Source organism: Trematomus bernacchii, unplaced genomic scaffold (genome assembly GCF_902827165.1).
Source record: "Trematomus bernacchii unplaced genomic scaffold, fTreBer1.1, whole genome shotgun sequence".
NCBI lineage: Eukaryota > Metazoa > Chordata > Actinopteri > Perciformes > Nototheniidae > Trematomus > Trematomus bernacchii.
In genome coordinates, this window is record NW_022987469.1 from 181,741 (window position 1) to 200,236 (window position 18,496).

General features: G+C 37.7%; 1 protein-coding gene across 1 annotated transcript; it reads left to right on the forward strand.

Moving 5' to 3' along the window:
* Window positions 1-565: 565 nt before the first annotated feature.
* On the forward strand, window positions 566-17,433 carry LOC117493957 (charged multivesicular body protein 4b). Its single transcript, XM_034144548.1, has 5 exons — window positions 566-931; window positions 12,085-12,262; window positions 12,949-13,063; window positions 14,194-14,320; window positions 14,921-17,433. Exons 1-5 carry the CDS (start codon window positions 748-750, stop codon window positions 14,983-14,985), a joined length of 669 nt encoding a protein of 222 aa, XP_034000439.1. The 5' UTR covers window positions 566-747; the 3' UTR covers window positions 14,986-17,433.
* Window positions 17,434-18,496: the final 1,063 nt, after the last annotated feature.

Genomic DNA, 18,496 nt, shown 5'->3' on the forward strand with positions numbered 1-18,496 from the left:
AATTAGAACAAACATGATCACTTATGATCTTAACCAGGGTTTTTTTGTTTTGGACAATTGCCTTGCATTCACATTTAGAAAAGATATACCAACTTATACATTCTGACAGAGGTGAAATTAAAACAGTTAAAATTATCAGGTTGTTATACAATAAAAAGACTGTAGGTGCTGAAATATAGAACTTATATAAAATAAAATAAAACGAGACCATTTTGAAATAGAAGCAGTATGAATTATTATAATAAGAGAAAAAGTCAACTTAACTAGATCAGAATGACATAAGTTATTATTGAGCTAAAAATAGTAAATATTAATAATATAAATAATAATGAATTAAAAAAACGTTTTTATACTTTTGGCAATAGCAATATTAATAACAAAAAATTAAAGTGTTATAACTATATGTAGAAAATGTTTTTTAATTCTGAAGGTAAACGATTTCTAAAAATAGATTTATTTTTCTGGCAGATATTTAACAGCTCATTTGTGAATTTCCCTGAACGCATGACACGCATGAGTCACGTAACAGCGCTGACGTAATGACATCACGGGGCCTTTCTGGAAGAGGCGGAAGAAGAGACAAAAACAACAACAACCGCAGCAGCGGCAGCCCTCCGCTCGGTTACTAACGTTATAGTTATCTAGAAAGACAACCAAGCAATTTAACGACCACCTGTCCGGTACCACAAAGGGCCGGCTGTTCGTCTACGGTTAAATCAGCCGTTATTGTTTACATTTACTAACAAAATGTCGGTGTTTGGTAAGTTATTCGGCGGCGGGGGTAAGGGTGGGAAAGCGCCGACACCCCAGGAGGCTATCCAGAAACTCCGAGAAACCGAGGAGATGTTGGCCAAAAAACAGGACTTTTTAGAAAAGAAAATCGGGGAGGAGCTCGTTACGGCGAAGAAGAATGGCACGAAAAATAAACGAGGTGAGAAAGAAAGCTCCTGAAGTTGACGGGTTAGTCAAACCGCTAGTTAGTTAGTTTGTTAGTTAGCCTGCGGGCTAACGACAGGGAAGGAACCGGGAAGTTGACAGGCTTTCATGTTAACGGCAACTGAACACGGTCACCTGACTCTAAATGTGTCTTTAAAAGGCAGCACAGTGTTAATACTATTTCTGTAGAATGAAATGAACTGAAAGAGACACATCAAACAACAAGTGAGCGTTACTAACCTACAAACTTGACTGTATTGTTTCATTCACTTTGTGGCTCTGTAACGTAACGTCTGACTAACTAACTACTAACTAGGCAGTAGCTTGTTCACTTAATGACAACCAGTCACAAGTAGATATAGTATGTTACTATCTTTTATATTACGGATTTAACCGAAAATAAATATACATACATTTCTAAACTGAATAAACAAATGATTAAAAATGCAAGAAATCGAAATAATAGCAAAAAAAGAGGAAGCAAACAGCATTAATGGGTAGCTAACAACAATTAAATATATAAAAGATAGAATAAAACAACCAAAGGAGTAAGAACAAAACAGTATGTTAAGGATAGGTATTAAAACACAGAATAAGTCGCATTTAAAGGCAATGTAGTGTACATATATTTATGATCTAACAGCTTGCATTTATTATAGCCGTAGTCATTCCAAAAAGTTGGTTCTTATTTGTGTGATAGTATATAAACCAACCCTAAAATAGGTTATGTAACTCAGAACCAGAGAACCTTGTAAAATAGTCAAAGAAAAAAAAAGTCTTCGACAATAGTAAAAAATGAAACTGACCTGTGACATGCTTTGAGTGACACAAAGTTCTTGCTAAAAGTATCCGGGTAATACGCTTAATGTTTTCAAAATACTAAAGTTCCTACTCTTTGTTTGTGTCCACTCCATGCAGCCCAGAGTGTTCCTGTCATCAGATGATCTGATTGATAAAGGCTTGTTTAACAACACAGACAACTGTGAGAGGCTGTTTGAAATATCCAAATACTTCTGCTGTATGACTTTAGAAAGAAAAAAAGAGGCTCGTAGTCGTAACTCATTACCCAAATAGTGACTTAAAAGAGTAAATACATATTCTCTTGCCATTTATTTTCTTAAATTCCTATGATGACAACTAACATTAATATGTACTCTTATTTCATACTTTCATAAATAGGAACGTGTTTGTTTTCAACAAAGATAATGGATTAAAAAACGTTTTTGTTATCAAATGGAAGTTTTTAGTATTTTGGGACTTTTTAATGAATTTAAGGCAGGGGTGTCAAACTCAATTTCATCGCGGGCCACATTCGCATAAAGGTTGCACTCAAAGGGCCGGTTGTAACTATATAAATATATAATATATATATATATGAAATAATGTATTATATTACATTATTGCCTCTGAATTGGATTATTATCGGATAGGATAATAACTTAGTAATTAACTACGTCTGAAAGCAGAAGTCCAGGGCAAATAATTGCAAGTCTCTTCAGTGCGCATGTCACAAAACGAGATGCATTGTGGGACATGTAGTTTATGGGCAACCTGCTTCTGTAAAGTGGCAGGTAACCGTATAATAAACATATTATATTCTTTGCAAGCTCTTGCGGGGCCACATAAAATGAAGTCGCGGGCCGGATTTGGCCCCTGGGCCTTGAGTTTGAGACCCCTGATTTAAGGCATTCTTGTAAGACTTTTTAAGATAGTAATTTAACATTAATATATGTAGTGCTTTAAATGTCAGCATATGAAGTTTGCACTGTGGCAAAAAGTGCCTTAAGAATGATGTGCTCTGGATGATCAGGGTTTCATTTGAACATAGGCAGCTTCCTTCTATCTAGCAAACACTGCTTACAGGGAGCGGCCAGGACTTTACGTTTGGCAATGATCCTTATCAACTGCACTATGATCTGTTTGATATTGTATTGTGGAAGACGTGGCACTGACGTAGTGTTGGTAAGGCCTGTAGAGGATGTGCTCATTCACAACAGCACTCGGATGCTGCATTTAAAGCCACGGCTTCATCTAAGGCAGGGGTGTCAAACTCAAGGCCCGGGGGCCAAATCCGGCCCGCGACTTCATTTTATGTGGCCACGCAAGAGCTTGCAAAGAATATAATACGTTTATTATACGGTTACATGCCGCTTTACAGTATATCTATATATGTTCATTTTAATTAATTTCTTATTTTATAGTTATTTATCTTTTTTTTTTTGTCTTTGATTTATCCTTAATTTTATTAATCTGCGTGAATCAGTGCTGTCCTGTTTTTCAATCTTACCCTGTTGCTGTTAAACTACTGAATTTCCCCACAGGGATTAATAAAGGTCCATCTTATCTTATCTTACAGAAGCATGTTGCCCATAAACTATATGTCCCACAATGCATCTCATTTTGTGATTTACGCACTGAAGAGACTTGCAATGATTTGCCCTAGACTTCTGCTTTCAGACGTAGTTAATTATGAAGTTATTACCCTATCCGATAATAATCCATTGCAGAGGCAATAATATAATATAATACATTATTTCATATATATTATGTATTTATATATGTATATTTATATAGTTACAACCGGCCCTTTGAGTGCAACCATAATGCTAATGTGGCCCACGATGAAATTGAGTTTGACACCCCTGATCCAAGGGCTTTAAGAAATCCCACACTTCACAGCAATTTCAACTTTCCAGAACAATGACGCAAACTTTGGAAAGTTGTCATTGCAGCAATAACATGCTCCTCCATCTAAAAACAGTCAAGTAAAAAAAAGTAAAATTAGCACAGTCTTAAATAGTACACTCAGCTGGTTATTATATTGAATATGTACTTAAACATGTTATTGAGCAACAGAGTGGTGTCAACATGCTGACCACAATACATTTTCACTAGATTCAGTCCTGTATAAAAAGTCAATGGTTACAAAATTGTGAAATAAAAAAAGATGACTGTATTCTTTATCTTGCACATGTTTAATAGAGTTATATTATTATTTGCATTAGTGGTTCTGCATTAGAGGACTCTGTTACAGCTCGTATTAACCTCAAAGCTGTATTTGTTTATACTTCAACTGGACAAAAAAGCGTCTGTTCTGTTTACCTGCGCTGCTACAAGTTGGCTCGGCTCAACTCATTTGTATACGTCTGCTATCAGATCGCATTGCCAGAAAGATGGAATAAATGACAACACACTTTAATACCAGAGGCCTGTACTACGAAGCTGGTTCAACCTAACCTGGATATGTTTGAGTTAGCCGGTTGGCCTAATCCAAAACATACGTGCTCTCGCTAAGCTGTACTACGACGCTGGTTATCAAGTGGATCGCTCAAGCCAGCCGTGTCCTATCTAGTTAGGTGCGCGTTCACATGAAAGGGGTGGTATTTGGAGCATTCGACCAATCACAAACATGGACAACCGTACTGACAGCGCAGCGTCATACTTCCTGAATGAAAAGTCAACTTTAATATTAGTCAAATATGAAGAAGTTAAACTTTAAACATCCATGACTTAAACACTTTATCCAGGATAAAAGCCACATAGCTGCACCTGCAAGGTGAATACAGCTGGTAAAAGAAAAATCGTTTGAATGCGTAAACTTTCTTAACGCTAATGTTATAATAGTCAGATTGCTCTGAAGATGGGAGGGGATATTCTATTAATTTTCACGTTCACACAGTCAGTTGATTTTTGATTTTTACAGTTTTTCTGTATTTCCTCTATCCTGTAATATGACTTGATAGCTTTAAACTCCGCACACGGAGCTCTGATTGGTCAGCAGGCGGTGCTTTCACTGAGTTGATCTCTTAGCCTGCAACCTAACCTGCTCCGGAGGAGGTTAGCCGCTCAGCATAAGTTACCATGGAAATCTAGCCCGCTAAAAAGAGAACCAGCGTCGTAGGACCGGAAAGCCCGAGTTTTCCCTGAAGTTAGCCCGCTAAGCGAAAATCCGGCTTTGTAGTACAGGCCTCAGGTGTAAACTAAAAGTCCTGTGATCTGTTGTCATCACCCAGATAAAGACTGCGTGTTATAACCTGCTGGAAATGTTGTCAGACAACTTTAAACATAATATCCATCAAGAAATTATTTTTCATGTTGGAGAAGAGCTTCGCTAACATTTAAAAAACTTTCTTCAGTTAGCTGCATTGTAACTCTGTAGGTTGAAGCTGTGACAGCAGTGTTGCAGTGGACCCAACTACTTTTAAAATATATATTATAATCCAAAATGCATGCAAATATAAAATGTAACATCTTGTTATTTTAGAACTATTTCTACTTCATAATGTAGTTATCAGCTACTTTTCTGGTTAAAAATGTTAAGGTTCTTGCATAAAGATATCTGCAAGTATACTGTAATGACTATAATGACTGGTGCTATGTTAATAATATATCATGTAATAACACAGTCAAAAACAATATGACTAGGCACATCACTGTCACGGTCTGTGTGCATGTACGCATTTTCTATCTTTTTCAAAAGTCAGAAAAAAAGTTTTAGTCATGCATTCAAGTCATTCAAAGTAAACTCAATACTTTTAACAACCAGCTGGCTCCTGGTTGTCTTATATGTTCAATTATATTTATTTTAGTGCTTTTGCGGAGTCCAACTAAGTTGCGTCATGTAACTAAATATGTGTCAGATTGGATCAAATCCAAGGCAAACATCTTATGAAGTCATTATCAGCTCAAATAGACACATTTCAGGAGAGTGTTGTCATAACACCATTTACCATAGTGTTTTTGGCCATTATAATCATGGCAGGAAAATATCATTTGACACCCCCCTCCGGACATACAGGCATATTTCCATTCTCCAGCAGTGGTTGCTATGACATCAATGATGCAACAACATATCCTTTCCAGGAACTAATTTGCACTGCTAGCTCATTTACAACTGGTTTAAAAGTCCTGTTCTTCATTACATTGTACAAGCTTTAAACCCTGAAACCTGATTTTCAACAAGCTCATCCAATCAGTAAACCTCCCTATAGTCAGGTGATAAATAACACACACAATGGTAAATGGACTGTACTTATATAGCGCTTTATCCAGTCTTTAAGACCCCTCAAAGCGCTTTACATACTACATGTCATTCACCCATTCACACCCATTCACACAGAGCAGTGTACCTTACTCTAGGACCTAACATTCACACACATTCACACACCGTTGGCCATCGGGAGCAACTCAGGGTTAAGTATCTTGCCCAAGGATACATCGACATGTTGACTGCATGGGCTGGGATCGAACCCACAACCTTCTGGTTGAAAGACGACCGCACTCCCTCGCAGCCACAATCCATACATTTTTCAAAGTAAACATAATAAACCTGTAGTGATAGCAGCATCTGCACCATGGCAGGTTGAACCACTTTACACATTTTGCTACAATACCTCATCACCCTTTGTGCTCTTTGACATCAAGTCTTTTAAAAAGGCCCTTTGGCTTTGTTAAACATTTTCCACCTGGGTTATTCCTCCAAGCTATAGAGGGTGGCTATGTAACAGCTACTAATGCAGGACCAGTCAGCCATGGAATCAAATGAGCATGTACCTCCTGCACTCCTGTACAGGGACATTTTGGTTGTGGCATCAAACAATTCAGGTCACGTGTTACCATGGCAGATCAGATTTCCTTATGTAAAGACATTTTTTTTCTAAATTCAATTACCAATTAAAAAATAGTCGGTAATTAAGGTTACATGATATTTTCCATATGTTCCCATTATGCCACAGTGACAGGTAGGGATAACACTTAGTCAGACCCTGACTTCATCAGCATCTGCCTGAAGAAAAAAATCCCCTTCTCTAGTTACAATGACACCAGAATAGCCACTTAATGGATTCAATTATTCACTGACATGATGAAGCTTAGATTGTTACAATAACTATAGTACTTGAGGACTGCACAGTATAATAGTTTTTTTAAATTGTGTTTGCAATGTCAACTTAAGCAATAAATACTGCAATTCAGCACCTTTTGTGTTCAGTTGAATGTTCAATTTGTCAATTAAAAGAGTGTTGGAAGGAAATTATTTCCAGTTTTATGACAAACCTTATTATAGCTTTCGAAATACGTATTTCTAAAACAATTTTTTTTTTATGACCACCTACGTATATAAAAAAATGTAGGATTTATTTTCTTTTTTACCTTCTTTTTCCATCTTATATTGTCACTTTTAAATGACATATGGGGGCTTCATATTCAAAATAATTAATTTGTTCAAAAAGCAATATGTTTGAGCATTATACGGAAAGCAGCAGAAAAGCAGAACCGTGTAGACTTGAATATCTGTTCATTCATCACAAGTAATAGTAATAACTTGATCACATATTGCACATTTCCTCATATTGTGCAGCCCTACTTTACACACATAGGAAAGCTAAAACTGAAGAGTGCCAGGAACAGGAAAAACAAAGGGTCACAGAACTAAACCTAAAATCTAAGTGTGCAGGCTGAGTGCAGCTCTGCATCCGATAATTGAATAATGATTTGTGTGATGTAGGTAATATTGTTATCAGTCCAGAAAAAGAGCCGGGTGCTGATATAATACGATGACAAATCTAATCGGCTGCTGTCTGGCTCCTAGTGGAACAAAGCAGCCACATACAGTACAGTGATACAGGTCTATATGTGATCAAATCCATTGAGTTTCAGTGTTTCAACGTTGTTTAGCTACATGTAACTATAGATTAGTTTTCGACATGAAAAAAATGGTGTGAGCTGTCTGTGAAGTTGCACAGCAGTTCTCTGAGCTACATGCTAACAGCATGCTAACATGATCATTATGACATTACTAATATGTTGTTAGATACTGTTGAACATGTTCACCAACTTAGTTTAGTGGGCTAGCCTTTGTTCTTAAGTACTAAACACAAATGTCATAAAATGTGTTTGGACAAAATGATGGAAAGAATAGTTTTTTGATGGGAGGATGTTGCAACTTTTACTGGTATTGCATTCGTCAATCCTGAAGACAAGGGTTCATGAATATATTTACCGAATGTAATGGCAATCCATCCATAACTTACTGCGATATTTCAGTCTAAAATGAAGTGAATCCATCATTGATGTTTGAGGTTATTGAGGTTATGAACCCATTTTCAGAAATATTCAAAAAGAATGTCACCGGAGGAGTTAAAGGAGAGTGACAGGGAGTATGAGAAGAAGAGGGAGAGAAAGTTTCAGCCACACTGGCTTGATCGATGGAGTTGGCTTCAATATGATGGCAATATAAACAAGGTATTTTGTCGGCTCTGTACATCAATGCCGACCTATGCTGACAAGTAAGTGAAGAGTAGAAAATATAAAGGTATATTGGCTATAGGGAAATGTCCCAGCAGTTTAGGATAATGAGGGTTCTAATCTAGGCTATTATAGCCATCACATTTCTAACTCCTGATGACAGGAAGGCAGAAAGCGCATTATACAAATAATAATAATAACAGACATTTTTTTAACAATGACCACATTATAATTATTTTTAATAAACCAAATATGAACAATTGAGGAAAATGAGGAAGAACTGATGATTCAAATGTTGTAGTACAAGTAGTAATGTAGTTTGTGCATAAATGACTATTGCAACAAATGCGTTAATTTTCTTCATTATTAGTTGATTTTTTGGACCAATGCTCTTTGGCCAGTGGTTACAATGGTGGGGCCACCCTTAATGTCTACCCCAGGGGTGCCCAATACGTCGATCACAAAGGTAGTGTGGGTAGATCGCATGGCATTAGTTAGCCTATCATCCATCCTTACTATGGCATTTGCCACTTGATTGACGTACAGGTAAGCCATTCTGAGATCTCATCTTTTCTAACACGCAGTTCACCACGCATGCGCCGTCAATCGCGCCAGCTGCAAATCACCGGCGAGCTGATTACCTAGTTAGCCTTCCAATTTATACAATTCTACTAAAGAAAGGGTATAAGGGGGGCTTCACCTCCTCATCTGAAGCGCAAATGCGGCACAATAAGTGTAAGCGCGCCACAGTTTCTCCGCATCTTCGAGGTTCCGGTGCTAGCAGTCCACTAGAACCCCCACTCGCGACACACAGGGCCTCACCTTGGTCATTTTAAAAGTAGCTCCCAAGCTGAAAAAGTGTGGGCCCTGGTCTACCCTATAGTGTAACAGGTAACCCGTCTGCTTTTTCAGTTGAAAGGATTAAGAATAACCAGGTTATAGAGATACTTTTGCTCAAAAAGCTGATGGCTTTATCCTGTATACATTTACCTGTGTTTCTAAAACACTTTTCGTAAATGTGTATATTTAAGTAACACATATTTTGTACAGCATTGCAATGGCAGCAACAAAGCAAGATAAAAACAAAGGTATCACTAATAGCTGTGCATCTTCAAAATAATACTCACAGGCTGCCTTCAACAAAAGAAATGACCAGTTGCTGCTCAAGAGGGCGACATGGTAGAAAGTTTTGATGCTAGACCTAAATCTTATCTGGATTTCTTTTGAAGTTAAACCTTATGTAACTTCTTGAAGCTGTAGTTCAGACAAACACCAGCACACTAATCTCACCTTACTCCCTCCTCACACAATGACTCAGCAAGTTTAAGGCACCGCTCCCATGACGAGGACTTTTCCCATGTCGGCACCACAATGAAGATTCCCTCATTGTTTAAATTGTAATATTTAGAATTACGCATGAAAACAATTGATGATTCATATAAAGGTAAGCTAAAGTGAGTATAAAATGAATTGACATAGGGTTCTAACTAAGGATTATATTAAGGTTTATTTTTCAATGATCAGTTTAGTCTATTTAAGATCTGAAATTAGTGAAAAATGGCCCGTCACAATTTCCTCAGTCTGAGCCATAGTTCAAAAACTAAATCTATGTAGTATTTATAATGTATTAAATATAATTTATACTAAAAAGAGGTAATTGTATTTGGTAAACTATCTTCAAATTAGGGCTGCACGATATATCGTGTCGTGGCGATAATCACGATATGCGCATGCGCAATATTCACATCGCAGGACGTGCGATTTAAAAAAAAAAAATTAATCACCAATCACAATCAAATCTCCAAAGCAAACGGACCCGGTGATTAAAGGTAAAAACACTGAATAAAGTAGTTTCATGTGTTTCTCCAGGGCAGTCCGGTGCTGCTAACCGAGCTAGCTCAGCTTGTTGCTCTGATAACTTCAGATCCAGACGTCCGTGACTAAAATCCTTCATCCGGTTAAATATTGTTACAAAAATACCAATTGTATAGCATTAAAGTTCAAGAAAGGATGGTTTGCGGACAAAAAAAACTGTCTTTTCTTCAATTCCTGTATTTTTTCATATCGCAATATATATCGCAGGGGGAAAGAAATCGCAATGTTTGGCATCTTTAGCTTTCTAATGGCTTAAATCTTTCTAATGGCTTAAACAAACTTCTAATATCACTTTTTTTTGTTATCAACCGACCCCAGTCTGAGATCAGGGGGAAATCCAACGGTTGTCTCCAAATTAGGGCTGCACGATTTTGGGAAATCTTTAATATTTGTTTTTAAGCGACCCAACGGAAGTTTATTGTAAAATGCGGCCATATCTCCGGCTAGGAAGGTCAGGCACTTTCAAAAATACTTGGCAGGTGATTGGATCAATCTGTCTATCACCTTCTATCATGGGCCACTTCTGATTGGTTAACAATGGCTGGTACATGTGGAGCACAGCACTTCTGATTGGTGTGGATGACTGACACACAAGAACAAAAAAAACAAAAATGTAAGAAAAAAGAAATGTTAAAAAGAAATCACAGGCTTTGCGATTTGATAATCGCATCATTTCAAATCGCGATTTCGATTTCAAATCGATTAATCGTTCAGCCCTACTCCAAATACGTTTTTCCAAATGTATCATCCCGGTTATTCTAAGTTGATACTGTGAGCTGGATGAAATGCAGGTCTTGTCAGGAAGCAATAGTGAGAGGACAACCCGAAACAGCCTGAGGTCACACTGACAGAGATTTGGCTCAGACAGGATTTGATCCGATTATCAGAGTCCTGTTTCATTAAGACAAACACTTTATTTCAACATCTCACAGCAGCGCAGCCTTCCAGCCTTCCTCTTCTGCTCATGATTGACCAAAGGTCCAAAAGTTCCTGTCTACTTGAGCCGTGTCAGGGCCTGGCTCTTGGCCATAACAAAAAGCGTGGGAAGGACAAGAACATATGAAAAATATATTTATTAACAAAAGTTTAACGTAAACCACAAAAAACTAGCACAAAGGGAAAACAAAAAGGCTAAGCGACGAGGCTGCTCCGCGGTCAGGTCCTCTGCGGGAGAGAGAGATCGAGAGTCTGGCCCAGGCCTCTTAATCCTCCGCCAGCCGTCAGGTGTCCTCAATCAGGGTGTTAGGTGTCCTCAATCAGACGGACACAAGCAGAGGAGGAACATTAAAGGGCCCTACACACACACACCACAGGAGACCTTAAAGCAGGGGTCGTCACAGCCGTTATCACTGTCCTCAGTTTGACCTGAGGTATAGTGCTACTGAATCCTCTGTTTGTTTCTGTCTCGTTCTTAGACTTTTGGACTTGGATGTTTCTCTTAAGGCCAAATAGCTTTTTTTAAATAAACAAAACAAACTGAGAAAAAAACTAAAAGCTTACTACTTCTATTTTTAAATAAAATAATATAATAGTAATTAAGAATGAAATACAATTAAATAAAGTAAGTAAGGTTCCAATGAATGTTCATAAGCATACAAGGTTCAAGGTTCTTTATTGTCAAACTAACATAGCTACAGAGTAATTATGTCGTTGAAAATCTTATGTCACAGGCTTCTCCAACAGTGCAACACAATAATACAGATAAGCAGACAATATTAACCAATATTAAAAGTAATACAAAAAGGAGACAATTAAAGTACAGTAGGATGTATTTCTATACTTTTCTGTTTGCCAAGGGGTTGTTACAATTGTATCCTGGAAAAAAATCCTTATTTTATTTCTATCCGTTTCTGATTTCTTCCTCTGAAGCATCGCATTTTAATCCCTACCTCTGGGCCTTCTAAAAGTGATTCCCCAATTTCTTTTTGACTGTGACAGCATTAGCAGGGATTTGAAACAAGATTAGGTTTCTGTAGCCGCTTCAATAAGAAATGTTCTCCTGAACTAACTTTGTCTGTTTCTGTGCAGCGGCTCTACAGGCCTTGAAAAGGAAAAAGCGTTACGAGCAGCAGCTGGGTCAGATCGACGGCACGCTGTCCACCATCGAGTTCCAGAGGGAAGCACTAGAGAACGCCAACACCAACACAGAAGTGCTCAAGAACATGGGCTACGCCGCCAAGGCCATGAAGGCTGCTCATGAAAACATGTAAGAGACATTTAGAAACAAAAGACAGGTTACATTTAACCATTGTTATTGTAAGTATGTAATAGAGTGGTGCAGGGATGACGTGTTTCTGTTGGCCGACCTCAAAGTTTGAAGCATCTCCTTGACACAAAGCCAATGAGATTTTACCACAGATTTTGGATTATTGCAGAAAATAAGCTCTGTGGCGAATACACGTTTATCATACATACATCTTTTGTTCAGCAGGACCACCTCCACATATTAGAACCACTTTTATGATTTTTGAACTGCAATCGGCAGAAGTTCAAAGATAACATTAGGCTTTAAACAAACTACAGCACGGTCACATGACTTTACGTCACCTCCGCTAATCTAAGGGTGGCTAATTTTTGGCATGATGATGTTTTGTAGTCTCATAAGACATTTTATCAACATAGAAGCTGCTGACATTCACCAGTGGGGTATTTTATGTCGTGGAGTCGATATGAAACTCTTCTAAGTTGTGTTGAACGCAGACCCTGTTTTGTTTTTTAACCTGAAAAATGTTCTAAAAACCATTGACTACAAGACAAGCAAACCAGAAGTGCCGAAATGCACACTCTCTTGGGACTCATTCCTGCACCACTTTTTATACTGGTTTATTTTGGGACATGTTTGTATTCATGCATTCATTTACACATCCTCACATCTCTCTTTGTGTTTCACAGGGACATAGACAAAGTAGACGATCTGATGGCGGACATCACGGAACAACAGGAAGTAGCTCAAGAAATCTCAGATGTCATTTCCAGACCGATCGGTTTCGGGGATGAGTTTGACGAGGTGAGAACATCCCTGGAAATCAGGAACCCGACTCAAATAATCTGCCACAGCTCTATTCTTCATGACAGTAGTGAAAAAATCTATGTTTTACTAAAAGACAAAGTAAATAAGTAAGTGCAACATAAGAAAGAGCAGAAACATTTTATATTTTCAGAATTTACTGACCAAATGGACTTGACTTGTTGACACATTAATAAAGGGAAAATGTAATATTGTGTGAATATGTGCCTTTTGGAGGCCCTCCTCAACTTTCATCAATATTTAAGAATATCACCAGGATTTAGCATGTCTCCATAAATGTATAAACTATTAGGCGCTTTCACACCGCAGTACTTTTCCCACAAAGGTTCATGAGAACTTAGTTCATCAGAACTCTTTAGTTCTCATGAACTAAGTACAGATCGCGTTCACACCGGAATAAGTCCCTGGGGGAGGATTAGGCAAATGAAGCCGCTGACGTCACTTCTTCTTCTTCTGCTTTGGGTTTACTGGCAGGCTGCAAACAACTTCACAGCGTATACTGCCACCCGAAGTCCCCGGAGTTAGGGACTGGCTTCAGTAGAAGCTGCTGGGACTCCCAGCTGCTTCTACTGAAGCCTTCCGAGTAAATCGCCAGAACGCCGACACCTCCTCATCTCCACCGCTCCCATGTTTTCTTTTGTGTTGTCATAAGTTAGTCTCTCTGCGTATTTCTGCGCTGGGCTAATGCTAATGCTAATGCTAATGCGAGGATAATAAAATGGTGGCTTCACAAAACCTTTTGGGAGTTTTACGGGCCGTGGTTTGCATTCCGCCCAGCCAATCAGACATAGGAACCTTTTTCTCCCACGAAAGTACCTGCTCTCTAGCAGGGACGGAAAAGGGGGTAAAAAGGTTCTCATGAACTCATTTTAGTTCCGGCTTTTTTTGGTGTGAACTCGACATTTCGGAACTATATCGGAACTAAAGTGGGAAAAGTACTGCGGCGTGAACGTGCCTATTGTAGTTACAGCTGCTGGCATTAAGACCAAATGGATAAAACCTCAGATGAGAGAAGTGTGTCTTTTATTATAAAATAAACGAGTCTTGGTCTGTGGTTGGTTAATTGATAACTCACGTGTGTATATGTGTGTGTTTTTGTGTGTGTTCAGGACGAGCTTATGGCTGAGCTGGATGAGCTGGAACAGGAAGAGCTGGACAAAAATCTTCTGGAAATCCAAGGAACAGAAGACGTTCCTCTACCCAGCGTACCATCTACATCACTACCATCGAGACCAGGTATTATTATAAGTAAAAAGTCTATGTCATACTCACACAAACAGCACACACATCTACACTATCCTCATCAGCCAAACCTTTTCAAACCGAGCAATTCAGCATTTATATCTTATTCATATTTATACATCACTAAAGCGTTTATTACGATATACATGTTACATATTTTAGGGCCGCACAATTCATCAGAATTTGTTATTTAATTAGTTATTTTTTCAAAGATGTGCTTCCATATCATATATTGTATGAATTTATTTTATTTGATCCTTATATTTGACATTTTACTTGAACTTCTTATGTTTATATAAACATCTTTATGTTATTTTTTTATCTTTTGAATGCATGTTCAGTTTTAACTTCGTATATTTATATAAATATTTGTATTCTATTTAATGTTATTTAATCCTTTTATTAGACAATGTATTTTAACTTCCTTATTTTTATAAATATTTTAATTATATTTTTGTTTTAATTAAACATTTATTTTGTTCTAAAATGGAGCAACTGTTTCGAAACCCAATTTCCCCAAGGATAAATCAAATGTTCTGATTATGAATAACATGATTAAATCTGAGGTTTATTTCCGTTTGCTCCTGTTTTTAGACAAGAAGAAGGTGGAAGAAGACGAGGACGACATGGCGGACCTGGAGGCGTGGGCGGCTAACTAAGCTAGCTCGCCCTGCTAGCTAGCTAATGCCCCTCTCCTGTCTGTGTGCAGGCTGCTTCCATCTGGAAGAGAGGCAGGGACTCTGCTGCTGCTTTCTCTTAAAGCCTACGTGCATATATCTAAAACAGACCCCAACCCTTAAGTATGCACTTGTGCACTGACTTTATGAAATGAACCCAGGCTTTTCTCCTCTCATTAATGTGATCTCTTTGCTCCAGCTGTGCACTCCTTAAAGGGCATAGAGTCGCCAAACAAATGCCCTCCAAGCCTGTGGTGATGTATATCGCTCTCTTATTTTTGAGTACATGAATGTGCACTTTGTGTAACAAGTGCATACTATAGGTGACGGGTGTGTGGAGGACGAGTTTCTGGGAGGAATGTGAAGAATAAACAGATGTGTAAGGGGAGAAAAAAACAAAAAAACAGATCATGATTCAGCCATTTTTCTGCTTCCTGCGTTGTCATCTCTCTGCTCTTCTAAAACGATGACAACAACCCCTCATCTATAGCTGCTAAATGTCTGCAGCAGCAAAATAAAAATATGAATGATATATAGGAAAATGTAGGACTTTCTCATTCAAAAATGGATGTTACAGCAGTGGAAACATCTTGTAAAGAGAGGATCGGGGATTTGATCCCTCTGTCAGCCATATCTCCTTCTGAAGGGTCCGCAGGCCATGCTTAGTCTCTCATAGCTAGCTCTGGATCTAATCGGTTAAATTCATTAGATGTCATGTGAGGGGAAAACACTTAAATGGGCTTACTTTATTGGAAATGTAACGAGGCAACTGTTAAATCATCATAAGGTTTCTTTTTGGAAATCAAATGCTAACAGCTACAATTCCCAAATGTTCAATTATAGAGATCCCATAAGAACCACCAGGAGTGGAAGATGTAATCAAACTTTTTGCTTAAGTCAATGTAGCAATACTAAATGGTAAAAATACTCAGTTTCCAAAGTCCTGCAATTCAATTCCTAAGTAGAAGTGCAAAAGTATTGGCCTCCATATATTCTTATGCTCATTTAATGATTGTATATCCTCTGCTGGATCACTTAACCCATGATTATATGTCCATGTTTATTCATTAGCTGATTTATATTTAATATTAGCTATGAATCTGAATCTACAATGGCTGTCAGATAAAGGTAGTGGAGTAAAAAGTACTTTATTGCTTTCCAAAATGTAATGGAGTAGAAGTATAAAGTAGCATAAAAGGAAAATACTAAGATACCCTAAAATTGTACAGTACATGATTCAGTGATTTTCTGTCCATTAGTGATATTTAGCCCTAGGCTAGCATTCTAATGTACTGTTTAATTAACTGAATGAATTGTTACAGTGGTGGATTACTTGCAGTACTGTCACTTTGCGATTCTTGTACTTTACTGTAAATGTTTTGGATAATCCTTCACGTAACAAACTGTCAATTTACAAATTGCTGAGTAAGATTAGGAAGAACTTGTACTTTAATTAAGTATGTTTACTTGTACTCCACTATATATCAGAAGGTAGGAAACATTGTACTTTTACTCCCCTATTTCCACTTCTTTTCACTTCTCAAAGAATTCAAGGCTTTATTTGTCATATGCACAATAGCTACAGTGTAGTTTTAGCATATCAATATAAAGTCTCAGGTTCCTCCAATAATTGAAAATATTATGTACTTAACATTTAAAAAAGGACAATTGTGCGAGCAGGTTTTTTTTGAGTATTTGTAGATTGTGGTATTAGGATCGGAGTACTTTTGCTTCCGCTGTTCCACTTTTTTTTGTATGCTGTCCCTTCAATATGGCTGCCAGAGGGAACATGAAACACTCCACGCCTCGTCTGTCACTGTGATGCTCTCTGAGAAAATCCTACATTGGTTGAATTTGAAGATAATGTGTGAGTGTGTGTGTGTGGTGTTTTTCAGCCTTTTGACACAGTGACCTCTTGTGAATACTTAGTCAAACTGAGACGCTGGGCTGGATGTTTGTCTTCAATCTGCTCTTGGCTCACCTGTGGAGTAAAAAGGATTCAAACGCTGAGAGACTACATATTTGTCTCGTCATAAAACTTCTGCTCACTTCCCCTTTTCTCATGTCTTCCCTTCCTTCTGTCAGCACCCGGTTATGGATCGGGGTCGGTCCAAATTCAAAAAGATGGTTTAGACTGAAATGTAAACAAGTCTTTGTAAAAGAAAAAGCGATTCAAAACACATTTCTGTTACGCAAAATCACCTTATTTGTCATTAGGTCGACCCCAGTCCTGATATGTAATTAAAACTATTGAAAGATGAATCTTGCATATGCCAATAAACTCTGTTTTCCATTTTTTTCTGTTAACTAAAAACACTCATGTTCTGTTGACAGAAACACAGCGTGAAAAGACCGGAGATTTTTCCGTGTGGCGGCCATGTTGCTTTATGACTGGGGAGTTTATGTTAATAAAGTTTGGATTTGGTGCAAGTTTGTGCACTTTTTTTCTATTCTGTCAGAAATAAGTTTCCCTTTCATGGCTTTTTCAATCATCAGGAATCTGGCTCTGGATATTTAACAGTACGTTGATGAAACATTTAGTCTTTCTCATGATCACCTCATCTCAAGTAGGCTACTGAACTGGAATTTAAGCATTTCCATGTTATGCTACTTTATATTTGTTTATTTGACAGGTAGCCTACAGAGCATATTAGTTAACTCAAAGAATACGTTTAGTTAAAATACCAGTGTTAGCGAAAATGCTTATAGTCCTGTAGTCCCGAGGCAAATTCAAAAATGAATAGTCAAGTCAAAATGTAAACTTTCATATCAATATCTCTGACTGTGTGGTACAAACAGGGAGACTGAAATGCCGTTCCTCTCTAATATTTGCTTTATACACTTTCAGAAGGAAGCAAACTCGTAATACAGTATGCACTACAGTTCCTAGTTTCTTTCCAAAACATGATCAGACATGTTTGACAGTTTTTGTGAATTTCCTCCAACTTGTCCAGGGCTGCTGATCCTCATACTATCATCAGAATGTATGGGTCATGATGAGGAGTTGTTTCAGCAGCATGGAGTTTCTTTAGTTTGTGTTCAGCTCCAAACCACTGCGGCTCTTCCCCAGAGACTCCATGCTTCACATCATAACCCTAAAAACCTCACTCCTACCAGGGTTAGGAGGGTTATTTAAAAAATATATTGTGTTACAACTGCTAGTTACCAACAGTGTAACTTAATCTGAGTATCACAATATAAAAGTAAGATAACCTAATAACTTTACCTAACCTTTGGATTACCTCAATGTCAAATGCGATGCAAAAATATCAATAAGATGTTTTTAACTGAAGGGTTTTATGTAAAACAACAGAACAATGTGACATTAGAAAAGAAGATATTTAGCAAGCTACTTTATATTTCTACTCCACTCCATTTCAGAGGCAGATGTCATACTTTTTACTGCACTACATTTATTTTAACACTTGCTGTCACTATACTTTGTAAATATAAAAACACATGATATGCTGATATGATATAATGCAGTACTGTA

Excerpts from the sequence above, each read along its gene's own strand:
- LOC117493957 (XM_034144548.1), top strand. The coding sequence starts at position 748 with ATGTCGGTGTTTGGTAAGTTATTCGGCGGCGGGGGTAAGGGTGGGAAA. Across the intron at positions 932-12,084 it reads TGGCACGAAAAATAAACGAG|CGGCTCTACAGGCCTTGAAA; the intron begins GTGAGAAAGAAA and ends GTTTCTGTGCAG. Across the intron at positions 14,321-14,920 it reads ATCACTACCATCGAGACCAG|ACAAGAAGAAGGTGGAAGAA; the intron begins GTATTATTATAA and ends TCCTGTTTTTAG.